Source organism: Urocitellus parryii, chromosome 3 (assembly GCF_045843805.1).
Source record: "Urocitellus parryii isolate mUroPar1 chromosome 3, mUroPar1.hap1, whole genome shotgun sequence".
Lineage (NCBI taxonomy): Eukaryota > Metazoa > Chordata > Mammalia > Rodentia > Sciuridae > Urocitellus > Urocitellus parryii.
In genome coordinates, this window is record NC_135533.1 from 145,535,931 (window position 1) to 145,561,730 (window position 25,800).

The 25,800-nt window shown below is 52.7% G+C and overlaps 1 protein-coding gene across 5 annotated transcripts; it reads right to left on the minus strand.

Moving 5' to 3' along the window:
- Positions 1–1,045: 1,045 nt before the first annotated feature.
- Positions 1,046–22,576, minus strand: Msi1 (musashi RNA binding protein 1). Of its 5 annotated transcripts, none has more exons than XM_077795574.1 (14): positions 22,518–22,576; positions 22,308–22,348; positions 21,665–21,743; positions 21,479–21,563; positions 18,508–18,549; positions 16,891–16,983; positions 13,424–13,472; positions 11,943–12,025; positions 11,392–11,509; positions 6,868–6,948; positions 5,275–5,331; positions 2,477–2,545; positions 1,553–1,740; positions 1,046–1,087 (listed from the first exon to the last, which is right to left on the minus strand). In XM_077795574.1, exons 1-14 carry the CDS (start codon positions 22,574–22,576, stop codon positions 1,046–1,048), a joined length of 1,086 nt encoding a protein of 361 aa, XP_077651700.1. The 5 variants fall into 5 exon arrangements, with proteins under 5 accessions (XP_077651700.1, XP_077651701.1, XP_026259224.1 ...); XM_077795575.1 differs by having other exon boundaries at positions 1,553–1,707; positions 21,665–21,746; XM_026403439.1 differs by having other exon boundaries at positions 21,665–21,746.
- Positions 22,577–25,800: the final 3,224 nt, after the last annotated feature.

The window sequence follows — 25,800 nt, forward strand, 5'->3', positions numbered from 1 at the left end:
TGTGGGGGGGCAGCAGGGCAGGGGCCGGGGGGCCCAGGGAGTGGGGGGCAGGCAGTAGCATCCGAGTCGCTGCAGGGGGAGGGGGCGGCGGCTGCGGCTGAGGTGTCCCCACCCCCTCGCTGGCTCACTCATGGTCCTCTGTCAGCTTCAGGCTGGGGCGCTGGGAAGACAATGGCAGGTTATAGAGGCCTGTGGGGGTAGGGGGCAGTCCCCAGAACACATACACCCTCTGGTCCTCTTCCAGAAGAGTTTTGTCCAGAGGGCACTGTCTCCCAGATTTGGAGTGGCTGGATTTATTCAAATGTCACCTTCTCAGGGATACCTCTAAACCCTAAAATAATCCCCTATACACTATTTAGGATTCTCTCATTCATTTGTTCCACGTTTGTCTGGGATGAGAGAGGACCTCATCTCAGTTGCTCATCTCTCTGTCCCAGAATAGTGCTTAATAAATATTTGAACAAGTGAGGTAAAGAATGAAATATCACCAATTCACAGGGTGCTCCACCATCCCGACAGACACTGGTGATTGCACCAGTCCCATGTACCAGGGGTGTCCTATTTTATAGCTGTGTAATACCCCACTGTAGGTACACTAATTTATCTCATCATTTTCCTTTTGAGAGGCATTATAGTTATTTTTGCAGTTTGGGATTTTTGTTTTGTTTTGCTTTGTTTTGTTTTTGTCGTACTGGGAACTGAACTCAGGGACACTCTACCACTGAGCTACATCCCCAGTCCCTTTTATTTGAGATAGTGTCTTGCTAAGTCGCCCAGGCTGGCCTCCAATTTGCAATCCTCTTGCCTCAGCCTCCAGAGTTGCTAGGATTACAGGAGTACACTAACATGCCCGGCTGAGCAGCTTTTCCTATGTTCACTCATCACTGCTAAAATAAAGGACTGTCTTCCCTAGTAGACTATGGTTCTGTGATGACAGGGAAGGGAATCTGTGTCCCAGATGGGATCATCCAGGATCAGATGCCTGGTGCCACCCTTATCCCATACCTATTCCCACCTTCTCACCTCCTGCCACCTGTCCCCTGCTTCAGTGGTACCCATTGGTGAAGGCTGTGGCAATCAAGGGACCCTGAAAAGAAAAGAATTAGACTCCTAGAATCCTGCAGAAAGTACAGAACGTTTAGGGACTCCTTTCCTCTCTCACCAGAAGCCCAAGGTAAGGCACAAATCTTTTTCTACCCTACCATAGACTGGTTCAAAGAGACTCCAAGGCAGGCCTGGGAATTTACATATAACCAGCACCCTGGTTAATACTAGGGTACGCCTGAGCTAGACTCGGATCTCATTACGGGAAGAGAGGGTATGAATCCACTGGCCCATCTCAGAGCCCACCAAATGCTGACACGCAGAGGTGACGATTAAATGCCTACTATGCCAATGTTAATTTCCACTGTTCCCCATTAGTGACACTTTCTTTCCCCATCCATCATGTCTCACCTGACCTTTTTCCAGAGAAGACAAACACCTCTCCCTCCCTTACTTTGGGGTCTCGCAGGGTAAAGGGAGGTGGAGGCCGCCAGGCCTGACCACTCACCCCAAGACTGTGGCCAAAGCCGGTGCTGGGGGCGGGGCTGGCGGCACTGATGTAACTGCTGACCCCCGAGTCCTGGTTGGCCGCCCCATAGAGCTCAGCCATGGGGCCAGGGCTGGTGGTCCCCAGGAAGCCCCCTGTGCGGCTGGGAGTTGAACCTGGAGGGGGAGCCATCGTCCAAGGGTGAGAGCCTGGCAACCCAGAAAGAAGATAGTGATAGCCCTGGTGCCCACTGCTGCCCCATGGCACCCCACCAAACCTCCTCCACCCTGACCTTGACCTCTACATCCCAGCAGTCCTATGGGTCTACCCCATGGAGATCTCTCTACATTCATTTATCACCACCCCAACCCCCATCGCTTCCTGTTTGCTCACTCCGCAGCCTCCTCCTTCAGCCCCTTCAAACCTGTCCCCAGCCCGCAGCCCAGTACATTTTCTAAATCTGACTTCTGTCATTCTGCTGCTTGAAGTTCCACTGTCCCCTGTCCCCACTCCCGCACTACCCATGCAACTAGCCTCCAAGCCTTTGCAGTGCTCTTCCCCCGGCCAAAAACACTTTTCCTCCTCTTTGTCTCCAAATCTCAAGTCAAGAGGCCCTTTGCCCTGGAAGCCTTCCCTGGCCTTTCTCAGAAGCCCTGGCTGGGAGCTGCTCTGGCACCTGATCCCCCCCCCCCCCCCCCCGCCGAGCAGCAGAAACATCCTCTGGAATCACAGCCTTGTCCCCAGTAGCCTGGAAGCCCCACATGGCAGAAGGCCTGTGAGTGTCCAGCCTGGCTCACTGATGTGGGCACAACACCCGGTACAGGGTAGGTACCCAGTTAACACTTGAGTGAATAAATTGGTGCCTTTGTCAAAGTATAGCGATGGCCACCTCATCTCCCCACTAGAATTCTCTGCCCCCTACACCCTGACCCCAGAAGGCCTCACCTGTCCCTCGAACCACAGCCGCTGCTGCTGCTGCCGCTGCCATTGGTCCATAAGCAGTGAGAGGAATGGCTGCAAGAGAAGGTTCAAGCGTCTCAGTGCGGCCAGAGGGGGGCAGGTGGATGAAGGAGGCCCCCAACTTCTGGCAGAGGCTCTCCCTCCTGACCCCATCTCAATGCATCCCCAGGGCCAAGGCACCAAGAGCCACTTTGGGCCACCATCCATGCCCTGATTTGATGGGTAGAATAAAGGTAGGAGGGAGGAAAGCTTCCCAGCAAGCTGCCCAGACTCAAAGGATACATTGAAGCAACCCACGACTCCCAGAGGGTGGCCCCTGGGCTGCTCTGTGTCCTCAGTACAGATGCCCCTTCTCCTGAGCACCTTGGCACAACACAGGTCATGTAGCCCAGAGGTGGCCAGAAGGCTATGTCCCTCTTTCCAGCCAGGGACCAACTGGGTAGGGGTGCAGAAAGCCAGTCCCACAGCCCCAATGTGTGATCGATTCTGGCAACATCAGGGCTCCAGAACTCGCCATGGAGTCAGGCTGAGGACAGACTCCGGTGGAGGCCACAGCTGCTTCTGCTGTGTGTCCTGTGTTTCTCAATCCCCTTCTTCCAAGAGCACCCCTCAGGGCCTCCCTGGCCACCCCGCCTGTAAATCACCACTCCTTCTCCCAAATGCTCTGAGCATCTTTTTAGTCAAGCCCTCTCCAGGCACAGGGACCTGGCTCTTGCCTTGTTATCCATCAACCCCCGGCACCTCCCACCTTTCCCTCTACACAGCAGGTATTTAATAACTGTCTGCTGAAGGAGTAGAAGGGACCTCTGCTTAGATAACCTGTTGGCTTGAGCAGGGAACTCCCTGAGGCTGAGGTATCTCCACTCCTTGTGGCCACCAAGGAGCTCCACCCCATGCTGAGGATTGTCTTTCGGGATTTGCACTTGGCAAGCCTTAGGCCACCATGCTCCCACCCCAAAAAGTGCCCCTTGGGGCTGTTTGGGTGACTTTGGCCTTGAAATGGACAGACCTAGGGATAGGGACCTTAGATAAGGCCCTCCCAAATCCTTGGCAAAGCCACTGGACTGGGAGATTCAAAAGGAGGACTGTAGTTCCTGCATCTTGGAGGGATCTTTCTAGCACCTTCATACAGCTCCCTCTTTCCCACTCACAAGTCACCTCTTGAGAAGCTTCCCTGGTCACCCTCCATTCAGGCAGCCCTGGGGCCAATCCTAACCCTGCAGGACAGCTTCCTGCTCTATCTTCCCTGAGGAACTTCTTACCCTCGTTTACCTCCAGAATACCAGCACCCAGAAAATAGTGGCCTTGTTGATTTATTCACTGTAGTGTCCCCGTGCCTAGCCCAGCACCAGCACTATAAATATGTACTGAATACATGAAGGAAACACCCAAGTCCCCTTTTCTCCAAGGCAAGAGAAAAGTTCAGACCCTGGACTCTCAAGAATTGCTGAGCCCAGAACTTACTTCCTCCCCTGCCAAAATATCAGTTAAAAGGACACTGCTTACATCTGGTCTGTAGGGGCAGGGACAGGAGCAGGGATGGGGGCAGGGGCTGGGTGCTGAAGTCTGGTTTTTGGCCACCACAGAGCAAAGTCAGAGAAGAGCCAACTCTAGCTAGTGCTTATCACAACTGTAAACAACTACTTGTTTGTATGGCATTTCATTTCCTGTCTAGCTGGCATGCTCTATGAGAGCAGGGTCTGGCTCTGTTCTGTCCCTGTCTGCCCCCAGGGCCTGGCAGTGCATGCTGCACATAGTAGGTCCTCAATGCACAGTTCTCACTGGATTAAAAAGGAATTACCCTCCTCCCCGATTGCTGTCAACACCCCTCTGCTCATGGTAGAGCCGCTGGGACTTCTGCCACCAGGGCTCTCCTCCCTCCCCTTCCTTCACCCCATGTTTCCCTTCCCCCCTCCCACATTCTGGGGGAACCCTGAGCACCCCTTGGAAGGAAGGTTTCATCTAAAGCAGCATCCATGCTCACACACGGCCAGGTTGGGGGAGAGTCTAGGGGTGGGGTGGGGGTAGAAGCAGATGGGACAGAGAAACCCCTTGTAGCCCACCATCCTGTGTACAAAGCCCCCCAACTCGGCCTCGCCCCAGCCCTGCAGCTGAGCTGCTTGGCTGGAATGAAGGTTCCAGCTGGAGAAATGGTCCCGGATAGCCAAGCACCTCCATCCAAGTTTCCCAGCAATCGCACATGGGCAGACTGAGGGCCAGATTTGGCCCTTGGATGGGTTTCATTTGGCCATTCCAAATGATAATTTGGAATTGTTGTCAATCCTTAAAAATGATCAAAAAATTCATATGAAAGCAAAAATTGGATTTCTGGCTTGTCTAAAAAAATGAGATTGGAAAAGGCTGGGTCTGCATCCCCTTTCTCCAAGGACAGGCTCGCAGGGAAGGCAGGCCTGTCCACCAAACACGCCCAGAATTCCCTGGCCTCCTCGCTGGCCCACTCTGCTTTTGAGATCTTGGCCTATTCACTGCTGGATCCCAGATCCTCTGTGGTGCCTGGCACACGGGAGGTGCTAGGTAAATATTTGCCAAATGGGTGAATGAGTGATGTTGCCTCCATCTGTTTGGCTTGGCCCTATACCCCACCCTTAAGGGCAACGTAGCTCCACAGACTGGCCAGTGCCCAGGCACAGTCTGCCGTGTCCTCCCAGCCAGGGGACTGGTGGGCAGGAGAAAAGAGTCCCGCTGGCTTTCCCCAGAGGTCTCTGGGCCCTTCTCTTTCTCCCCATGTGGCCTAGGAGAGGTACGAAATCCGAGCGACTGACCTGTAAGCTCGGGGAGGACTGGGGCGCTCGGGAGAGGGGTCCGCTCTACACGGAATTCTAAAATGAAACGTAAAACAGCTTAGGAAGAAGTATGGGAGGCCCCTCAGACATGGCCCAGGGAGGACAAATGTACCCACAGGGACACTAGGTGAGGGGACAGGCCATGCACAGGACCCAAGAGCTGAGGACAGGGAAAGAAAGTCCCCAGAAGGGAAGGGAGGGGAAGGAGACACAAAGAGGAGAAGCAGAAAGAGCGAAAGAACAGGCGGAGTTGCCACCTGAACCCTAGGCACAGGCAGTGCTGCCCCTACAACTCTGGGTATTCCTTTAAAGGCTTAGGACTGGGGCTGGGGACATCTACCCAGAGGCAGAGTGCTGCCTAGCATGCACGGGCCCTGGGTTCAATCCCCAGCACCACCAAAAGAACAAAAAAGGCTTAGGATTGAACCAAAGACGCCTTCCAGAATCTTCTCTCTCCCCCTCTCTCTCACTTTTAATGAGGAGAGAGCTTCAGAGGCACCTTAAAGAAAAACAGTGGCTATAGAGTAAGTCCTACTCCAGCTTGGTCCAGTTCCCAGCCCTGCCACTTCCTAGTTATCATCTAAGCAGGTCACATATCCTTTCCAAACCTGTTTCCTCATCTCTAAAATGGGTATAATCATCCCTCCCATGGAATTATTGGGAGGATTAGACAACATAATGTAAATAAAGGATTCCTAGTTAAACAATACCCAAGGGGCAGAGGATACAAGTGCTTAGGAACCTTTCAAATAAAAACAAGACCAAAACCGATTGGGGGTGTAGCTCAGTGGTAGACCACTTGCCTCAGGTTCCATCCCCAGCACTGCAAAACTAAATAATAAATAAGTAAGTTGCCTTGTAAAAATTTGATGTTTAGGGGGTGGGGGTTTGGCCCAGTGGTAGACTGCTCGTTTAGCACTTGCGGGGTGCTGGGTTCGATCCTCAGCACCACATAAAAATAAAATTATTTTGTATCCAACTACAACTAAAGCAAAATATTTTTTTTTAAAAAAAACCTGATATTTAATATTTCAGAGAAAACACATTGAATACTCATCATGGAACAGTCCAGAACTTTGTTGGGCTTCCTGATACTTTTTTAAGGTCTAGTCTATGTTGAAGGTGATTATAATGCTTTTGTTTCTTGGCATTTAGAGTCTCAAGAGGGCTTGTGTGACCTTGAAAGGGCTCAGCATAGCACCTGGTCATTGTAATATGTCCGTGAAGGCGCAATTCACAATGACCCTTAGGGAGGGTGCTCCTACTGCCAATCTGGTGTCCTCTTTGGTAGAAGTGGCAACCCCAGAGTTGGGAGGGGAGGACAGAAGGTAGGAAGCAGGCAGAGAAGGGCCTGGGAGAGAAGAGTACCATGCAGGGGCCACATCGGGAGCCCTTGTCCCCAGCTTTTGGGGAAAGGTCAGGGGAAAGGCCCTCCTTCATCAGACATGCCCTTCCTTCCAAGCCTCCAGCAGGCAGACCCCCAGCCATGCACCCCAGACACCACCCTGAGGAGTGAGACTGCCTGGGAACTGGGGACATGCTGGCCATAGAGGGACACCAAGCAGGACTTACCGGGGAACTGGTAGGTGTAGCCAGGGGCAAGGCCTGTATAACTCCGACTGGCATAGGTTGTGGCTTGGAAACCTGGGTAACCTGATGGGGCAAAGGGGCAGCGTCAGATGCCTTACCCACAGCTCAGACCCTGCTAGGACAGGAAGGATCTGAACCAATCACTTCCTCCTCCCCCACCTCCTTATCATGAATAATCCTCAGTCCTGCTTTCCAAGTACCTTTGGAATGCCAAGTCCAGTGCTAAGCAGTGTATACTTAACGATCTCATTAAACCTCAAAAGGAAATAGTACATAACAAGTTGGTACTATTAATAGCCTCATTTTATTTATTTATTTATGTATTTGGTGCTGGGGATTGAACTCAGGGACACTTAACCACTGAGCCACATCCCAAGACCTTTTTATGTTGAGATAGGATCTCGCTAAGTTGTTTAGGGCCCCCCTAAGTTGCTTATTTTGGCTTTGAACTTGCAATTCTCCTGCCTCAGCCTCATGGGTTGCTGGAATTACAGGTGTGCACCACCATGTCCAAACAACCTTATTTTGTAGACAAGGGAACTGAGGCTCAGAGAGGTAACATTTATTGGCCGAGAATATTCTAAACCCCTTATCAAAGCCCTTCATGCTCTGGCTCCTGCTTCCCTCTGTCCTCATGTCCTACACTCTGCTTCCCACTCCCTTGCTTAAGTCACACCGGTTTCCTTGTTTCTTAAATCCAAGGTCATGCGCTCACCAGGGCCTTTGCATAGGCTGTTGCCTCTGCGTGGAACACTCTTCCCCAGATGACTGCATGACTGAGTCCTCACTGGACAAGTCTCAAAGAGGTCCTCCCACAGGAGTCCTCCTTTCCTAGCAGTTACAATCTCTACCATGTCACCCTGTTTTTTTCTCCTCTCATTCATTGTTTGTTTAGTTTTTTTTTTTTAAATAGTTTTTTAGTTGTAGATGGATACAATATCTTTATTTACTTACTTTTGTGTGGTGCTGAGGATCAAACCCAGTACCTCACCAGGCAAGGCAAGTGCTCTACCACTGAGCCCCAGCCCCGGCCCCTAGTTTTTTTTTTTTTATGTGGCGCTGGAGATTGAACCCAGTGCCTCACATGTGCTAAGCAAAGCCCTGTACCACTGAGCCACAACCCCAGCCTATTTTTCCCCCCTTTCATAGCACTGATGATCACTGTCTGAACTTATCTCATGATTTCTTCAAGGCTTGGTTTTCTGTTAAGAAAATCAAGGAAGATCCTATAGTTAGTAATAATGGTACAGCTGGGATTCAAATTCAGACGTGACTGGCTCCAATACTCCTAACCAGTCTCACCTCTTATTAGACATTTTCTTTTTAAATGAAGGTGAAATCAGATCAAGAATTACTCAAGCCAGGTGGGGGTGGTGCACGCCTGTAATCCCAGAAGCTCAGGAGGCTGAGATGGGATTGGGTATGGGATTGTGGCTCAGCATAGAGTGCTCACCTAGAACGGGCGGGACCCAGGTTCGATCCTCAGCACCACATAAAAATAAAGGCATTGTATTATGTCCATCTACACCTAAAAAAATAAATATTTAAAAAAAAAAAGCCAGCCTGTCCAACTTATTGAGACCTTAAGTAACTCAGGGAGACCCTGTCTCTAAATAAAATACAAAAATAGGGGGCTAGGGCTGTGGCTCAGTGGTAGAACACTCACCTATCACGTGCGAGGCCCTGGGCTTGATCCTCAGCACCATATAAAAACAAATAAAATAAAGGTATTGTATCCAACTACAATTAAAAAATAAATGTTTTTAAAAAATACAAAAATGGGCTGGGGATGTGGCTCAAGCGGTAGTGCGCTCGCCTGGAGTGCGTGCGGCCCGGGTTCGATCCTCAGCACCACATACCAACAAAGATGTTGTGTCCGCCGAGAACTAAAAAATAAATATTAAAAATAAAATTCTCTTCTCTCTCTCTCTCTCTCTCTCTCTCTCTCTTTCTCTCTTTAAAAAACAAACAAACAAAAAAAAAAAAAACAAAAATAAGGCTGGGGATATGGCTCAGTGGTTTAGTGCCCCTGAGAGTTCAATCCCCAATACCAAAAAAAAAAAAAAAAAAAAAAAAACCAACAAAAAACTTTCTTAAAGTACAAGATCAAAGGCGGCTAAACAGACAAGACAACTAAATTTAAAATCTGATTCTAGCCCAGATGTTGTTCTGGGGAACAAAAATAAGTATGTTATAAAGACCATCATTGGTTGGGTGTGGTGGTACACACCTGTAATCTTAGTGAGAGTGTGAGGCAGGAGGATCACAAGTTTGAGGCCCTTAGCAACTCAGCAAAAATTAAAAAAATAAAAAAGGAGTGGATGTAGGTCAAAGGTAAAGTGCCGCAAAGTTCGATGCCCAGTACGAGGGGTGTTATTGATAATATTAATTCCCCTCAATGAAAAACCCAGGACCTTGTACAGTCTAGGCAAGTGCTCTACCACGGAGGCACATCCCAGTGCTACATGAAAATAACTGCATCGATATAAACTTGTGAAGTTGACAACCATACTGTGGTTATAGGAAAGATTATCTCTAATCTTAAGGAAAAAGGAAAATGGGTCATATGCGTGATTTACCCTTAAATGATTTAGGGAAATATCCCATAGGTATGTATATACATATGTGTAAATGCATACACACAGCATGAGAATGATAAAGCAAAGAGATTGAATATCAACAGGCAAATCTGATACATGTTCTTTTATGTTTTTATGTTATTCTATCATTCGCCACTCTTTGGAGAGTTTGGAACTACTTCTTCAAGAAGACTGTGTTGGGCTGCGGTTGTGGCTCAGTGGCAGAGCGCTCGCCTAGCACATGTGAGACACTGGGTTCGATTCTTAGCACCACATAAAAATAAATAAAAGATGTTGTGTTCAACTACAACTAAAAAAATAGACATTTTAATAAAATAAAGGTATTGTGTCTATCTACTAAAAAAATATAAAAGAAAAAGAAGATTACATCCTGTTTGAAGGATGCTCTTGTCCTCACCTCTCCTGTGATCACAATGCTGACCCTCTAGCCCTGCTAGGCCCCCAGCTTCTGAAGTCTCAGAGCACCTCTCTGTGTATCCCTCCCCCACAGCAGGCATAAAGACCCCCTTGAACAATCAATCCTCTTCCTATGTGTATACATCTTTACAGGGAAAAGGTGAGCTTTCTCAAATTTGCCACCCAAATTTACCTGGGCCCAAACTGTGACTGCCACCTGCTCAACTTTCAAGGCTCAAGGCACCCTTCAGCCCCTTCAGGGAGCCCCCCTACTCCCATGTGGGTCTAGGTGCCTCCCTTGGGCCTCTCACAGTCCCCAAACATTCCGTGATGACAGTGTTCACTTACTCCTATCTCACTAAAAGGGGAACCCCATGAGGGCAGGTCCTGACCCTGAAAAGCTAAATGAAATAAATTTTTGCAATGAACAATTATACTGTGATTATATAAAAAAAAAAATATCTTGGAGCCAGGTGCAGTGGTGCACACCTGTAATCCCAGTGGCTTGGGAGGCTGAGGCAGGAGGATCGAAAATTCAAAGCTAGTCTCAGCAAAAGTGAGGAGCTAAACAACTCAGTGAGACCCTGTCTCTAAATAAAATACAAAACAGGGCTGGGGATGGGGCTCAGTGGTTGAGTGCCCTGTGTTCAACCCCTGGTATCCTTCCTCTAAAATCTCGGGGCTGGAGTTGTAGCTCAGTGGTAAAGCACTTGCCTAGCACTTGTGAGGCACTGGGTTTGATCCTTAGCACCACTTAAAAATAAATAAAATAGGGGCTGGGGTTGCAGCTCAGTGGTAGAGTGCTTGCCTAGCATGTGTGAGGCACTGGGTTCAATTCTCAGCACCACATATAAATAAATGAAATAAAGGTCCATTGACAACTAAAACATTTTAAATTTGAATAAGAGGAGGCAGCCTTCCTTTTGCCTTCCAAGAGGCCTTAGCCAAGTGCTGTTTCCTCTGGAATACTTTTCCATTCTCTTTGCTCCTGCCCTCCCATAACTGGCTTCTACTCAACCTGCAGAATCAGTGTAAATAGTACTTATTTTCCATTTTTTTCCAAGTCTTGGTCAAGTTCCCCATGCCAATGCTCCCTTGGCATCCTGCATTCCACCCTAAATCTATTTGTCTTCTTTCTCACTTGTCTGCCCTGACAGACCATAAAGCTGAGGAAAGTCAAGGCTGGGATTCCTGGAAGGCTGCCTGGCCCATGCAGGTGCTCGGCACCTATTTACTGAATAGATGGATGGATGGATGGACAGAGGATCAATCAACAGAGAGCAGCTGGACCATTCTTCTGGCTAACCACGAGAGGGCAGCACTCCACAACCAAACCATCCCACCCTGGGTAGGACTGCCAGCCCTGACAGAGATGCCTGGCCTCCACTGCCGCCCAGTGACTCAGACAGGAGGGCAGACCACAGAAGAGATGCAACACCCACGCAGCCCCTGGAAGTCCCAGGAGTAGTTCCGGGTAGGAAGAAGCCGCAGGTGCAGGCCTAGCTCGTACCCAGCATGCCGATTCCCAGCATGAAGGCGTCCATTCCGTAGGGCATGACTCGAGACCGGCCCCGGGCTGAGCCCGTCGGCGACATCACCTCCTTTGGCTGAGCTTTCTTACATTCCACCTGCAACAAGACCTGATGGTCAGTTCTTTCTCCAGCTAGGGTCGCCATCCCTCTGAGTCCCCGGCAGGCCTTTTTATTATTAATTTCATAGTTACCATTTATGGAGCACGCATTGTGCAAGGCCCTGCATAAAAGGCTCTGCATGCCATAGTCATTGAACGTTTGCACCAAGTCTATGACGGAAGTACTGCTATGGCTCCCATTTTACAGATGAAGAAACAGAGGCTCAGAGAGAAACCCAGTTAAGCAGTGACACTGCCTCCCAGTCTAGATTTCCAAGAGGTGAGAGGACCAGCTCTGCCCTGCTCATTGTTAACACCTCCTCACATCCCCACACCCCACCTCTGGAACATTGGGGATTCCCTGGTTGGCTCAGCCTGGAGCTCCAAGCTCCCTCTGCACTTCCTTCCCTCTCTATCCAATCTCAGCTTACCATTTTGTTGTTGATTTCATGGAAGTGGATTTCACACACTTTTTCCACGATGTCCTCGCTTTCGAATGTGACAAACCCAAACCCTAGAGGTTGGACAAGGGGCAAGGGCAGGGTCAGAACCAGGGCTCATGGTCAAAACCCAGCCCCAGGCCATCCCCATACCACATCTCCTCCTGTGGCCAAGTGTCTGAGAGTTAATGAAAGGCTCTGCCCACAGCCTAGGATTCTCTCAACTACCGGCTGAGACAGGGTATCAAGTCCCAAATTACAGACGAGCAAACCAAGGCTCAGTGAGGTAAAGTAACCTGCCCAAGGTCACACAGCAAGTTCGAAAATGGCAAAGCTGCCAAGAGAATGTAACTGTCCCCCAGAATCGGAGGGGGATTAGTTCCAGGATGCCTCACAGGCCCCCAAATCCGTGCTATGCTCAAGTCCCTTAAAAAAGGCCAGTATTTGCGTAGAACCTATGTACAGCCTCCCTTATACTTTAAATCATTTCTAAATTACTTCTGATTCCTGATTCAACGTGAATACTATGCACAGAGCTGTTATACCGCACGGCTGAGGGTATAATGGCAAGGAAAAAAAGCCGCACAGGCTTAGTACAGATAGAATTTTTTTTTCTGAATATTTTTGATCCACAGTTGATTGAATCCAAAAACACAGAATGCACAGATACAGAGGACCATGTACACTTAACTTGCCTTCTCGCTCTCCCTCAGATGCTTACCAAAGAGGGGGAAAAATAACATCCATGGACAAACTTACACAAAGGTGCACATGCCCGAACATACTTCTGTACACAGACACACACACCCCCTAGGCACCCATCCCAAAGATACCCGTGGGCTCTCTATAACGTACTATTGCCCCAACATACCAGACATACATACATATTCAGGCATGCACACGTGCCTGAGCATGTGTGCTGCACACACATGGCCCAAGAAAAACTAAAAGGCCCAAAGCCCTGAATCAACTGGAGAAACTACCCTGTCTCCTCCTGAGCGTGCCCCAGGGGCTACTGTGGAATTTCTCAGAAGGCCCCTAAGAGAAAAACAACCAGGCCGATCACAGAGTGTGGCCCAGATGCTCACAGGTTCAGGGCCAAAGGAGTTGGGGGCAGTGGCACAGCAGACTCCCTGGGGCTCTGGAGTCAGCGTGACCCTGGGGCAACCTGGCCTAAGCTCTGGTTACCAGGAACAAGGTAAGCCTGGGCAGAGGCAGACACTGGCTGGGGTGGGGGTGGAGGGCGCCATTGGTGGGAAGCCCGTCCTCTGTCTGCAATTCCAATTCGGCCAGTTTTCTAGCACAGGAAACTAGTGGGACAAAAGCCTTCTGTAAGGCCAGGCCGGGAGAGGATGCAGATCCTCAGGGATAGGATGTCAGGAGAGGAGATGAAAGGGCAGCTGTGACCTGCAGCCCCCTTGGCTGACCACAGGCCCCAGGCCCAGCCTGGGAAGGGGGAGGGGCACACTCACCTCGGTGCCGGTTGGTGGTTTTGTCGAACATCAGCATGGCATCATCCACCTAAAACACAGCCTGCCATGGAGGACCCACCAGACACCAGGGGCTCCCACGAACCACTCCCCTCTTGCCCCTGCCAGGCTTTCCCTTAAGCCTGTTCCCAGTTCAGGGGATAACTTTCCATCTGTGACCCCACTGGACACCACAGAACCCCCTAGTTAAGTCACCAGATTCTCAATGGATCAATCAGCCTACATTTATCGAGTTCCAAAGAGGTGCCCAGCACTTTAACCATCATCCTAACACTTCCTGGAGGGGGAAATCCCCATTGTGTCAAGAAATGGGCTCAGAGAGGGGAAGTTGCCTGCCCAAGGTTACACAGCAAGTCCTGGAGGGAGGAGGTGGCACAGGGCTGTACTAGAGGAGAAAATACGGGAGCAAGATTAGGAGATGCTTTAAGAAAACCTCTTCTTCTTCTTCTTCTTCTTCTTTTTTTTTTTTTTTTGCAAAAGGCCAGGCGGACAGGACAACAGGCAGACTAGACTCCCCTCTCCCAGTACAGATCTTTTCTCTAATTGAGGTTTCCTTTAGCTAGAGGCTGTAATTAAAGCAAGTAGAGTTCAGTGCCTGGACTGCTTGCCTCCCACTGTCTGGGGGAGGGGAAAGGACTGAGGAAGGGGGAGGGTCTCCATTCACTACCCTTTCTAGAACCCCAGTCATCTCTCTCCTTGCTTCTCCAGCCAGAGGATGTCCCACCTTCTTCCCTGGGCCTGGATCTGTTGTCCCCTCTTCACTAGGACTGAGTCACCCTAGGGGCTGCCTCTGATCCTCCCCAGTCCCATCCACTCCAGCCCCTGATCCTCGCACAAATGGTCTGCCATCCGCAGGCCACAGGGCACAGGGCACAGGGTCTCTCCCCCTCCTTTCTTCTACTTCCAGACCCTACCTGCCTTATCAGGGGCCTCCCCTGCCTCATTAAAGTAGAAAGTGCAAACCTTGGAGGCCCTCCTCCAGCTCTCCCTAGGTCTCAAGGTTGCTTAACCAGGAGACAGAGGGGTTCCTGGAGAATCTCAGAAGGAAATGATACCTTCCTTCCCAAGGGGCTTCCTATCCCCAGAACCCTACAGCAGAGTACTATCCCTGCCACCCCAATTCTGGGTCCCAATCCCAAATCAGCTGGACAGACACTTCAGGCTCTACACATCTTCCCCATCCCTCACTTAAGCAATGGAAAAGAGAAACCCAGACAGAAGGGTTTTGATCAAAGCACAGGCTTTAAGTAGGACAGGCCCAAACTGGAATCCTGGATCCTGGATTTGCTGATTCGGTAACCTTGGGCAAGTGGCTTTATGTCCCCATGACTTTAGTTCCTCATCTGTGAAATGGGCATCGGAAAGAGTTAAATGAGATAGCGCACATAGCTCTTAACTCACAGCCCCTGGGATTCAGTAAGTGAGGAATAAATAACAACTGCTGTTATTATCTTTATTATGGAGGAACTTGCCCACGGTCACACGGGGGAAGGTGGCAAAACTAGAGGGAGCAGCAGCCCAACACCCTAGCTGGAAGGTTCCACCGGGACAGTGGGTCATCTGTGACCATGATCACCATTCTACTGAGCACCTTGACTTGTGCTCAATTAATTATTTTTTTGAATGGATGAGTGAATGAACCCAAGAACCAGCCACACCTTCCTCCTTAATCCTACAGCTTGGAGTTCTTGCTTGATCCACAGACTGATTCAGGCCAAATCCACAGTCCTTCCGGCCTTCTTCTTCCCCATGACCCTCCCAGTCCAACCTCCCTGGTGCCCCCACAACCTTCAACCTGGGCCTTGGAGGGACAGACCTCCGATGGGGCACTGGGGTTGAGGCCGGGGCAAGGGGCAAGGAGAGTGGCTGGGGGTCCAGGGTAACCCCCAGCGGTGTCCCCTCCTGGGGCCAGCGGAGGGGAGGGAGGCTCCCAGCCCAGTGTCCTTAATAGGCTTTGGTCTCCATGGGAACCCGGGGGCAGGGGGGCTCGGGCGGGGAGGGGGGACGGCGGGGGGAGGGGAGGCGACCGAGGCCTGCTGACCAGTGGGAGCCGCCAAGTTCGGCGGCCGCTAAGCCTGAGTGGCAGCCATGGCGGCTGACCATTGTTCCCCCCTCGGCGGCGGGCCCCTCGGTCCGGGCGGGGGGCCCCCCGCCGCGGGGCCCTTGGCATTCCCGGCTGTCCCCCTCGCTCCCTGGCAGCCTATTCTCCGGCTCCCCCTGGCCTCCCCGGGCCGGTTTCACATGCCAACGCCGATTTAGGCCCGAACAAAAGACGCGGCCGCTGACGGCTTCTCCTGGGGCCCGGTTGCCATGGCAACGCCGGCCCCGGGGGCAGGCGGCCTCCAATCACAGCTGCTGGATCAGATTAGTGCGAGCTCTAATGCTCGGCGCTCAGACACAAAGACACCCCGCCGAAGCCGAGCCGGGCCTGCTGCTTCCCAGGAGCGCCCTTCCCTCTGGGGCCGAGGCCCAGCCTGCCCAGCCTCCTGGACCCAGGTCCCCAAGGAGGTGTGCCTGAGCCGAGGCCTCTGCCCCCCCCCCCACACACACACGTCAGCATCCGCTGGCCAGGGGACCCCCCCCCCCAACCAGCCGCACAAGCTTACAGCCTATTTCTCCAGCCACCTCCAGCTGGGCCTGCTGGGAACCAAATGCCTTGCTGGGAAAGTGGAGACCCAGCCTCTAGCAGCCCTCACTCACCTAAAAGAAATACCAGGGACCTGGGTCTCAAGCCACGACCGCTGGGACTTGGGGTCCCTCTCTCCATCTCACCATAGGACCCTGAAGTTCACATGGCTCACCTTCCTAGGGACACCCTATTGTCTGACATGGCCACACTCGGCCTATCTTCCCGTGGCCTACCTCTTCATAGGCCCAGAAAGGAAAGCTTGATATGACCCAGAAGTGAGCGCACGTTCTCTGGGCCAGATCAGAATTTGGGGGTGCTTTCTTCAGTTTCCTCCAATACCTAGCAGCCCCTCGGCTCCTGCTCCCAGCTTCCACCTGGGCCAGCAAGGTACCAAGTGCAAGGGGGAGTCATATTTATTGCCTCCTTATCATCCCCCAGGAAGGGGTTGGGGGATGGTGACAACCGCCCATGGCCTGGACAGGTGCAAACTCCCAAGAGGCTAAGGAGTGACTGGATTGAACTGGCTACAGGAGCACCGCCTCCCTCAGGAGAAAGAAGATAAGCAGGAGAAAAATACAGAAGGAGGGGCAACAACAGGGCCGCTACTGTGTGGCTTCCGCTCCCAGGGGATGTCAAGAGTCAGAAGCCCATAGATGGGCCAGGAGCACGAAAGCTGAGTTGACCTGGCCTCACCTGCAGGACACAACTTCCCCCACACCTTCTGCAGGAATTGGGATGACCTGCCTGACCCCCACTGGCTCCTGACCACTCTCTTAGCATTCTCAGCCCCAGCAAGCACCCACCCCCATGTAAGACCCACCTTCCCGAACTGTTCAAAATATTGCTTCACATCCTCCACTGTGGTGTTCACTGACAGTCCCCCCACAAAGATCTTCTTCGTTCGAGTCACCATCTGTTAGGGGAGGGAAGGAGAAAGTGGGCATCTGAGGCCTGTGGCCTACCGCCACCAGCAGGGGCTCCAGCCCCCCTGCCAGGTTGCCAGCTGACAAGCTCTCTGTGGCCTCAGCCTCTCAGAAGGCCTCCCCAAGCTCCTCCTAACCCCCACCTCTAGGCCTGTCACACCCTAACTTCTTAAGTGTGTCTCCCTCCCTGGGGTCTGTATCTGGAAAAAATCCCTTCCCAAAGGACTCACACAGGGAAAGGGGGTGGGTCAATGACCCAGACCCACAGCCTAGCTCCAAAACCCCACCAGCCCTCCTGGGAGACCGCCAAGGCCATTGCAGGGTCTCCCTGAACTTCGACATTTTCCTCATCAACCTCTTCCCTGCCCAACCTCTGGCAGCCCAGTGGCCCCAGCCCTGTTTTAGGAAGAACACATGGTCCTAATTACCCCAGGAGCGCATGGCTAATCCGAGGCAATTCCCAGCCCCATCCTAACACTAAAGCACCTTCTGTCACCAAACTGCTTAATGGAATTAACCCAATTCCGACCATGTGCTCCCTGGTGCGGCTTCCTTGGAATACCTGCTCCATAATTGCTTTCAGGCCCTCTGCTGGACCTTTTCCAGAGATGCCCCTTTCCTGTCTCCTAAAACAGTTCCTCTCCCACTATCCTGGCAGGAGCTCTGGGAACCTTGATGGAATTCACAGGCTAGAGTCATAAAGCATCCAGGTTTCCACCAACTTCTGATAAAAGGGGAAACCGAGATCTCTTGGAGAGGTACCCAGTCCTAGGATACATGCTGAGTCAACAAACTCAGGGGTCCTGACTCCCTATAAGTTAGCCTTTCCTCCTGTCTTCTATAGGGGAAGACTTAAGAATGAAGAACTGGCGAGTTGCCAGGAGGCCTAGACTCAAATCTGAGGCTCCTGCCCTGCACCAAAAGTTTTAAGTGTTCTAGTACCCAACTTCTCAGAAATCCAGTTTCTGTATGCACTGCCCCTCTCTCCAAAACACCAGGGAAAGATATCTAAATGGAAAGACAACAGGTGACAGACCTCCTGGTTCCCTCCCCCTCTACAAGTCCAACACACCTCATTCCAGAGCTTGGAAGGTGACTTGCAGGGGGTCAGAGGTATGCTCCCTGGCCCAACTCTAGCTCAGCTTCAGAGGCAGGGCAAGTCTGCCCTGTGTTTGATCTGCCAAGGTTCTGGGCAAGGAGGCTGTGACCTATGAGGTCAGAATTAGACTTGGGGTCCAAACTGCACTGACTTCAAATATAGGGACAAAGAATTCCCTGAGCAGTTCCCCTTTCTTCCCACACATGCAGCCCCCTCTCCAGAGCAGATGGGAAGATGCATACTGTCTTCATTCCACAGAATAAGGACATCAAGAATCCCCTCTTCACACCTCCGCCTATCCTGAAACACTCCAGAGGTTCTAGAAGCATCTGCCACAAAATAGAATGCTGGGGAAATCCCTGTCCAGAGTTGCCCTCAGTGACAGCGATCCTCCCAGCCACCAACACACACCTACCTTAGGCTGTGCTCGCCGAGGAAAGGCCACCTTGGGGTCGATCTAAAAGAGAAGGGAAAGGTAGAAAGGGTCTTGCTTATCACACCTCAGATTGTGACCATTACAGCCTTAAGCAGTGAGGACCTCTCTCATCTCAGGACACAGAGGTGACAGAAACCACCAGAGTCTCAGGCAGGAAAGCACAGTTGTTAAGTGTGAGTTCAAATCTCACACTGCTTCCCTACTATAAGACCTTGGGCATGTTATTTAACCTCTCAGAGCCTTAGGGTCACCTGCAAAATGGACAAATAATAATACCCACCTCAAACGGTCATTTGCAGATTTTTTGAGATAAGGCATACAAAGCACTTGGTGTGGTGTCTAGCTCACAGCAAGAACCAAAAATAATGCAAACCAAGTCTTATTCCCTCAAGCATCAGGTATATTGAGGGCCCTCCTTGCTAACCTGACTTCACACAGATACCTGTCAAGGTAAGATATGTGATTCTGACTTTGAAAATCTAGCAAATAGAAATACTCTTTGCCTGAAAAAGTCTACAAGAAGAGAGTTCATAACTGCCAAGAAGAGACTCAGTTGTTTCTCCAATACCTCTAGTCTCTAACAGCCCTCTTAGAGGCTGTAAGAAAACAGCTCCTGATAATGCAGCCAGGCTCAGGGTGAGGCAGAGTGCAGTCTTTGGTGACATGAAAGGGCATGGGACTTGGACTTAGAAACTTTGGGCTGCTTGCCAAAGCCTGTGATCTTGGTAACTTGCTTGCCCTTCTGAGCCTCAGTTCCTTCATCCGCAAAGTGGGGACAATCACACCCATACTTCCCAGGGGCAGCTGTAGGGAATCAAATGAGATAACATGGGTGAAAGCAGCCTTTTGTGAACTGCCCTTCATTGCACAAACAAAGGTGCTATTACTAGGAGGCCACCTTTGCCCTCTGCTGTGAACAGAGGGAAAAATCAAGATGCACCTGGGTACTCCTGGATACTCCAGCCATGCTGACAAACAGCGAGAGACCAGGGCACGAGCCATTATGACTGATGCAGGACCCATGAGGCCAGGTCTTGCTAGAGTTTCTTGCCACCCACATGGGTGGACATCATGCAGAAGTTCAGCAGCCAATCTCAGAGAAGATCTATCTTTCCCCAAAGTTCCTTCTTTCAAAACTCAGCCTCATTCTAGGCAACTGGCTCTGACTTCCCTCTGCCTGAATAGCACAGACCAGGAACCAGCATCCTGCAGGCTCTCCCACTGGAATCTGCCCACAGAGATGGAGCCTCCACAGTACACACTAAGGCAATGCCTTCTCTCTTGCAAAGGCCCACTGGGCTCTAGGGAAAACCCAAGCTTCCCATTGCTGTCATGGATTTCATATATCTGTAGCATTTTCATCCTTCTATTTCTCCCTAGCCACTCACACACCTTCATAAGTTCCCCTGCACAGATCCTGATGGGGAGACAGTACCCAAGACCCACTCCCCCAGACCCACACACACCCAATCCCTGACACACCCCACCTCCACTCTGACTCACAGCTGGCAACATAAATAAAACCCAACAAGTAAATAAAAGGTGAAAGTCAGAACCCAAAATAGACTCCCCACAGTAAACCTCCCTCCCATCCCCTTCCCTGGCCCAGAGATGCCAAACACAGACAAAGCCCTTGCCCTTGGTGAGTCCCAATCTCCTAAGAATACCCATCTCACCATCCTTCCTCCCTGTCTCTCTCTCTTCACCCTTATCAATCTTCCACTCCTCCAGCCCCCAGCCCCAGCCCCAGCCCCTAAATCTCAGCTTCCTGAGTGCAGCAGAAGCCACCAGTGCATTCTGAGGACAGGGGATGGTAGGAGAACAGGCAGCTTGATGGCAGATAATCACCAAAAACAATAGGCCACTGTCTCTCCTTTCCCAGCCTGGGTCACTCAGGCTGCGCCAAGAAGATCCTTTCAGAGCCGGCAAAGTCGAGGCCTGGCCTCATTTGCTCATTACTGTGAGCAGGAGTGGGAGCCACTGGGCAGAGATAACAGGAGCTGGGGACAGGCGGTAATTTAACAAATTCTTGGGCACAACCAGCCATTGTTGCAGGTAAACAGGAGCCAGTGACTGACCCAAGCAGGGAGGCCCAGGGACAGGGGGAGAGTGGGGGAGTGTGGAGAGAGGAGATCACACTGTCCCAGCCCCCTGGCAGACAGACACCCCCATCACCCAGTAAGCCCTCCTCTGATTTTCTCCTTTTCCCTCTCCCCTTGAGCTGGCCTCCGTCAGCGCCCCCTGCAGGGTCCAAGACACTGGGGATCAGTGGGACAGCAGCAAAATGTTCCAGGAGTTTGAATGCCAAACAAACAGTTCCTCCTAAGATCAAGTCTTGAGAAGGTTTTTCTTTCTTTCTTTCTTTCTTTCTCCCCCCCAATCAAGCTAGCTAGCTCCCTCCTCATAAATCCCCTTCATGGTCAAAGCAGGTCCGTGTCTTCTACACAAAGCAAGGAGCTCATTGACCAAAAGTCGGGGGAGGAGAGAAAAGGGGAGGGAGAGGGACTCAGTGACGCTTTGCCATTGGTCTGGAAGGGAAGGGGGGTGTCTCGGAGCCAAATACTAGTTAGAGTTCAGAGAAGCCACCGGGTGGGTCATTGCAGCCCTGACTCACCCAATTTGGGCTAGGGGTGGGACCCAGCCCCACCCCAAGCTCTGAGGCATCGAGATTAGTACTTATAGGAAGGGGGTGGTGGCTACTGCTTCCCTCACCAATACGGGGGGGGGGGGGGGAGAGGAGGTGTAGCATCTCATCGCAGGCCTGGGATTTTTCTCCTCCCTCTGCCCCCAACTCTAGTGACAAAGTTTCAGAGCATGGCAGACCTCTTACTCAGAAAACTCCCACTTTCCTCAAGGACCTCGTCCAACTGTCCCCTGAAGAGAGACCTGACCCTCTCCTCCGGCAGCCTCCCTCACCCAAAGGACCCCCGAAGCCCCGAGGGCCACTCACTGTTTTGGAGTCGAGCTCGTGCCGCGATTGCGCCAGCACTTTATCCACCCCCGCCTGGTCCATGAAAGTGACGAAGCCGAAACCCCTGCGCGGCGTAGTGAGGGAGAGGCAGATGGTTACAAGGCAGTGAGTGGCAGTGGTGGAGGGGGGTGAGCCGAGAGCAGGAGGAGGGGGTGAGGGGCTCACCTGGATCTCTTCGTCAGGGGGTCCCGCATCACCAGACACTCCTTCACCTCCCCGAACTGGCCGAAGTATTCGCGCAGCCCTTCTGTAACCACACACCCGCCTTCTGACCAACCCGGGCCCCGCGCCCTTCCCCCCTCCCCCGTCCTTTGCCCCCGTTGACCCCGGCGCAGCCCGGTCGCCCCCGTGCCAAGCTGCCGGCGCGCTCTCCATTGCCAGCACCCCCTCCCGCCCTCGCCCGGCTCTCGTGCAGCCTGGTGGCGCCCACCGGGGCCCCGGGAAGCCAAGGGCCAAGCTGGGCTGGAGGGGGGACGGCTCCGGCCGTGTTCCCGCCGCTCCGGGAGCCGCCTCACAAAAGTTTGAGCCGCAGGTGCGAGCGGAGTTGGCGCTGCCGCCGGCGGGTCCCGGGGGCCCGGCCCAGCCCCCGATGCCCCCTGAACCCCTCAACTGCTCCCCATCACCCGCTGGGCCGTGCGCGCTAGCAGATAGCCCTGCGCTCTCGGGGTCCCCGGGCGGGGCGCGAAAGAGGGCACGAGGGCGCCTGGGGTCAGCAGGGCGCAGGGCCGGGCTGGGGTGTCTGGGTCTGGGGCGCCGTGGGGGTCCGGGGTGCTCTGCGGGGCCGGTAGGCGCTCCTGGGCTGGCTCACCCTGCGTAGTCTGCCAACTGAGTCCCCCGATGAACATCTTGCTGCGGGAGGAGGAGAGACACAAAGGGCCCGCGTGAGCGCCTGGCGCCGGGGCGCAGGGGGCGCGGGCCCGGGCCCCGGGGAGGCCCGGCCCGACCCGGATCGGCCATGTTGGCGGGGCTGGGGCGGGCGCGGGCCGGGCAGGCCCGACCGGGCTGGGCCGGGCCGTACCAGGGGTCGTGCGGCGAGTCCGGGGAGGCGAGGCCGGGCTGGGGCGCGTCAGTCTCCATCGGAAGCCGCGGGCGGCGCGGGCAGCGGAGCGGCGGCGGCGGCGGCGGCGGCGGCGCTCGGCGCGGGGCAGATGAGGAGCGCGGCGAAGGGGGCCGGACGGACAGGCCATGCTGCCCCCTCCCCCGACCCCGCTCGGGCGGGCGGGCGGGGACGGCCGAGGGGAGGGCCCGCCGGGGGCCGACCTGCCGGCTCCTCCCCCCGCCGCCCTGCGCGCATAAAGCCCCGCGCTCGCCCGCGCGCCCGGGCGCCCGCGGAGGCGGCGGCGCCGGGACCCCCTTCCCGCCGGGCTCCCGGGTCCCCCGGGATGAGAGAGACCCCGAATCCTGGTGCGGGCCGGGACCAGGGCGCGGCCGCACCCCCCACCCACACCAGCGCGGGGGCCGGGCCGCGGGAACGCCCTCCCGGAATGAAGCGCTTCCCGGTGCCTTCAAGGTAGCTCGGCTCCGGATCGGGAACCCCCCCCCAGTTCTCCCTCTCAGGTCCCCTCTGTCCAGAATTGAAGAGACCCCCCCAATCTCCCTGGGCCGGGGAGGAGATAGCCCCAGTGGCCCCAAATCCCCACCCACTCCAACTGGAGAGAATCCTTCTTTACCCCAGTCGGAGCAAGAATCTGCCCTGGAGCCCCCGATTTCTTCTAATCTAATTTAGAGTCCCCCTTCAGTGGCTCTCAGCCCATTCCCATTATCCCATATCGAATTTGGAGAACCCCCTGTGTGCCTCGCGTCCCGAATGGGAAGCTTCCATCATCATCCCGGTAGAAACGATATCAGTTTCTCCCCAACCTTCCTTGACCCTTGATGCCCAGAGTAAGAATCCCACTCAACTCCCCCAAATCCCTCTCTCCGCTCTGTGGCCCGGGTGGTCTGCTGAGCAAATCCTCCGCCCCAAGCCTGGGTTCCCATTTTGCCGCCACCCCACCCCCAGTGTGAGGAGTCTCTGCTGCTTCTCTCCCTGGTTCGCTCTTGTCAGCCCCATTCAGACTCCTGTCTGGATTCAGGAAACCGGGTACCAGACGCTCAGCGCCCGCTCCCCACCGAGGCACGGGGAGAAAAGTCAGTTCCTCCGGTGTCCAGTTTAGAAGTCCGATGGCGCAGCGGTGCACCTTACCCCCAAATGATCCACTCTTTTGCAGAGTTCTAGCTCCACCCACTCCGGTTGGAAGAACCTGAACTACCTACCCCACGACGACGTTTGGAGTTACTTCCCTCGGTCGGTCTCATTTTGAGACTAGGGCAAACTCCTTCCTCCCCACTCCCATCTTCAGGGTCTCAGGGATCCCCCTATGCTTTCAACCCAAGCCACCTCACCCACTCCAAAATCTTCCTCCCTCCAGCCTGGGAGCAACTTTGAGAAAGTCCATTCAGGATTGCCATGGAAGCCAGAGGCCATTCTGCTCCTGGTAACTCCCTGCATATCCGAGCCTATCTCTCACTTCCCTGGCTGAAACCAACTAAGGCAGAGTCAAAGCAGGAGGCTAAGGCAACTAACATCCACGCCCATTCCTTTCTCGGCTGGGGGTTTCGGTGCCACAAAAGCCTCTCCCTCCCAACTCACCTCCCATTCCTTCCCATCTCCCTTCCTTTAAATCCACCCTGTATAACTCAGTGTCACCCTTAGTGACAAGCCCTTTGCTGCTCACCTTCACATCCATCCTGTATTCAGCTACCTTTTATTAAGGTGTGCCAGGGCTCTAGCACGGTAACCTTGCTCCCTAGAAGTGTGCCCATCCCCCTCCTCTTAGCACACTTTCCCTCTCCCCACCCCACCACCACACATTTAAGAATGTGAGAGACTCACGTTAATGGTTTCCTTGGGGACCTTCTGCAGTGCTCAGCAGGTGTATCCTGGCACCCTGTGCACATAACACTACAAACAAACTTGCCTTTTCCTGTTTGTATTCCCCTAACCTTTCCCAGTTTCTCAGCATCCTCTGGACTGGGGACTGGGGGAGAGGGAACGGAACATTTCTCAGCATCTCCACACAAGCTGGAACATCAGGTGTGTCCTGGGAGAGACACAGATGAGGGTCAGCACCCCCAGTGTTAGGGAACTGACTGCTCCTAGGACTGAACTTCAGGTTCTTTCAGGAGAGATGCCCAGAGGGCAGAGCGCCACTGTCCTTGAGATTGATTTGTGTGCTGGTGCTGTTGGCTGGTGGCTTGGAGGATAGGAAGTGGATAAGGGTCATTTGTTCAAAGCCAGCCAAGACTGTTTAAGAAGCAGCTTGAGCTAGGATCCATTTATTAGCATCCTCATTCAAGACTTCAGAGGAGGAAGCATTTACTTCCTTTTGTCAATAACCTGGTTTGTAGGACCGAACAGGTGGGTGGACTTAAAAGAAGTCTCCTCCCACCTGTGGGTTTATCTCCATCTAGCAGCTCCAGTCCACTTTGTTCGCAGTGGAGGCAACAAATCCTTGGGTGTGTGTGTGGGGGGGGGGGGGCTCACAGGACAGTAAAGCTATAAATACTTGATCCTCATAGTAAACGGAGGATCTCAGCAGTATCAAGGGAAAATGATCCAAAAAGCAACTGGCCCAGACTCCAGAATTAGGAAAGCATCACTCAGAAAATAAAAGAATTATTTGCTTCATAAATTTTGTAAATCTTCTTGAAAAAGACAGTGAAGAAATGATATTATGCTCAAGCACTGAGATGATGTAACTTGGCACAAATATCTATTGTCTACCTTTTGCGTTCCAGTACTGTCTTAAGTGCTATATTTCCAGCCCCTACTCTACAAAACTTAATTTCTAGAGACAAGAGTCAGAAAAATAAGGGTCACTGGTAGAACATTTCCTAGAATGCATGGGAGGGGCAAAGAAATAAATAGTAGCTTTATTAAGTACTTTGGAGACGGGAGGGGAATAGGGAAGATGGGAAGCATAGGGGAGAAGGTGATATTGCAATTTTGAATCCAGAAAGTGCTCATAAGGGAAGGTGATATGTTAGCAAAGATTTGAAGGAAAGGAGCTATTTGAGTTTGCTGTGTTATCCATGACATTCATGTTAGCAGAATATCTGCAACTCTTCAGTGCAGATGATAGTTGATATTCCTAATTTGACTTTCACTCTCTAAAACTGGTTCCCAAACCTTGATGTGCATTTTTAAAATCACCTGGTGCTGTGCAGTGGACTCAGGATGGGTAGGGGCTCTGAAAACTGCAGTTTTTAAACAAGCCAGTCTGTCCAATGATGCTGGTACCTGAGGTATTTCCTCGACC

What these genes read in the sequence shown, in the direction of transcription:
- Msi1 (XM_026403439.1), bottom strand. Translation starts at nt 22,576, where the DNA reads ATGGAGACTGACGCGCCCCAGCCCGGCCTCGCCTCCCCGGACTCGCCG. An exon ending in ACGAGCTCGACTCCAAAACA is followed by an intron (nt 18,550 to 21,478) that starts GTGAGTGGCCCT and finishes CTTCTCTTTTAG; the next exon opens with ATCGACCCCAAGGTGGCCTT. An exon ending in ATTTTGAACAGTTCGGGAAG is followed by an intron (nt 13,473 to 16,890) that starts GTGGGTCTTACA and finishes GCTGTGTTTTAG; the next exon opens with GTGGATGATGCCATGCTGAT.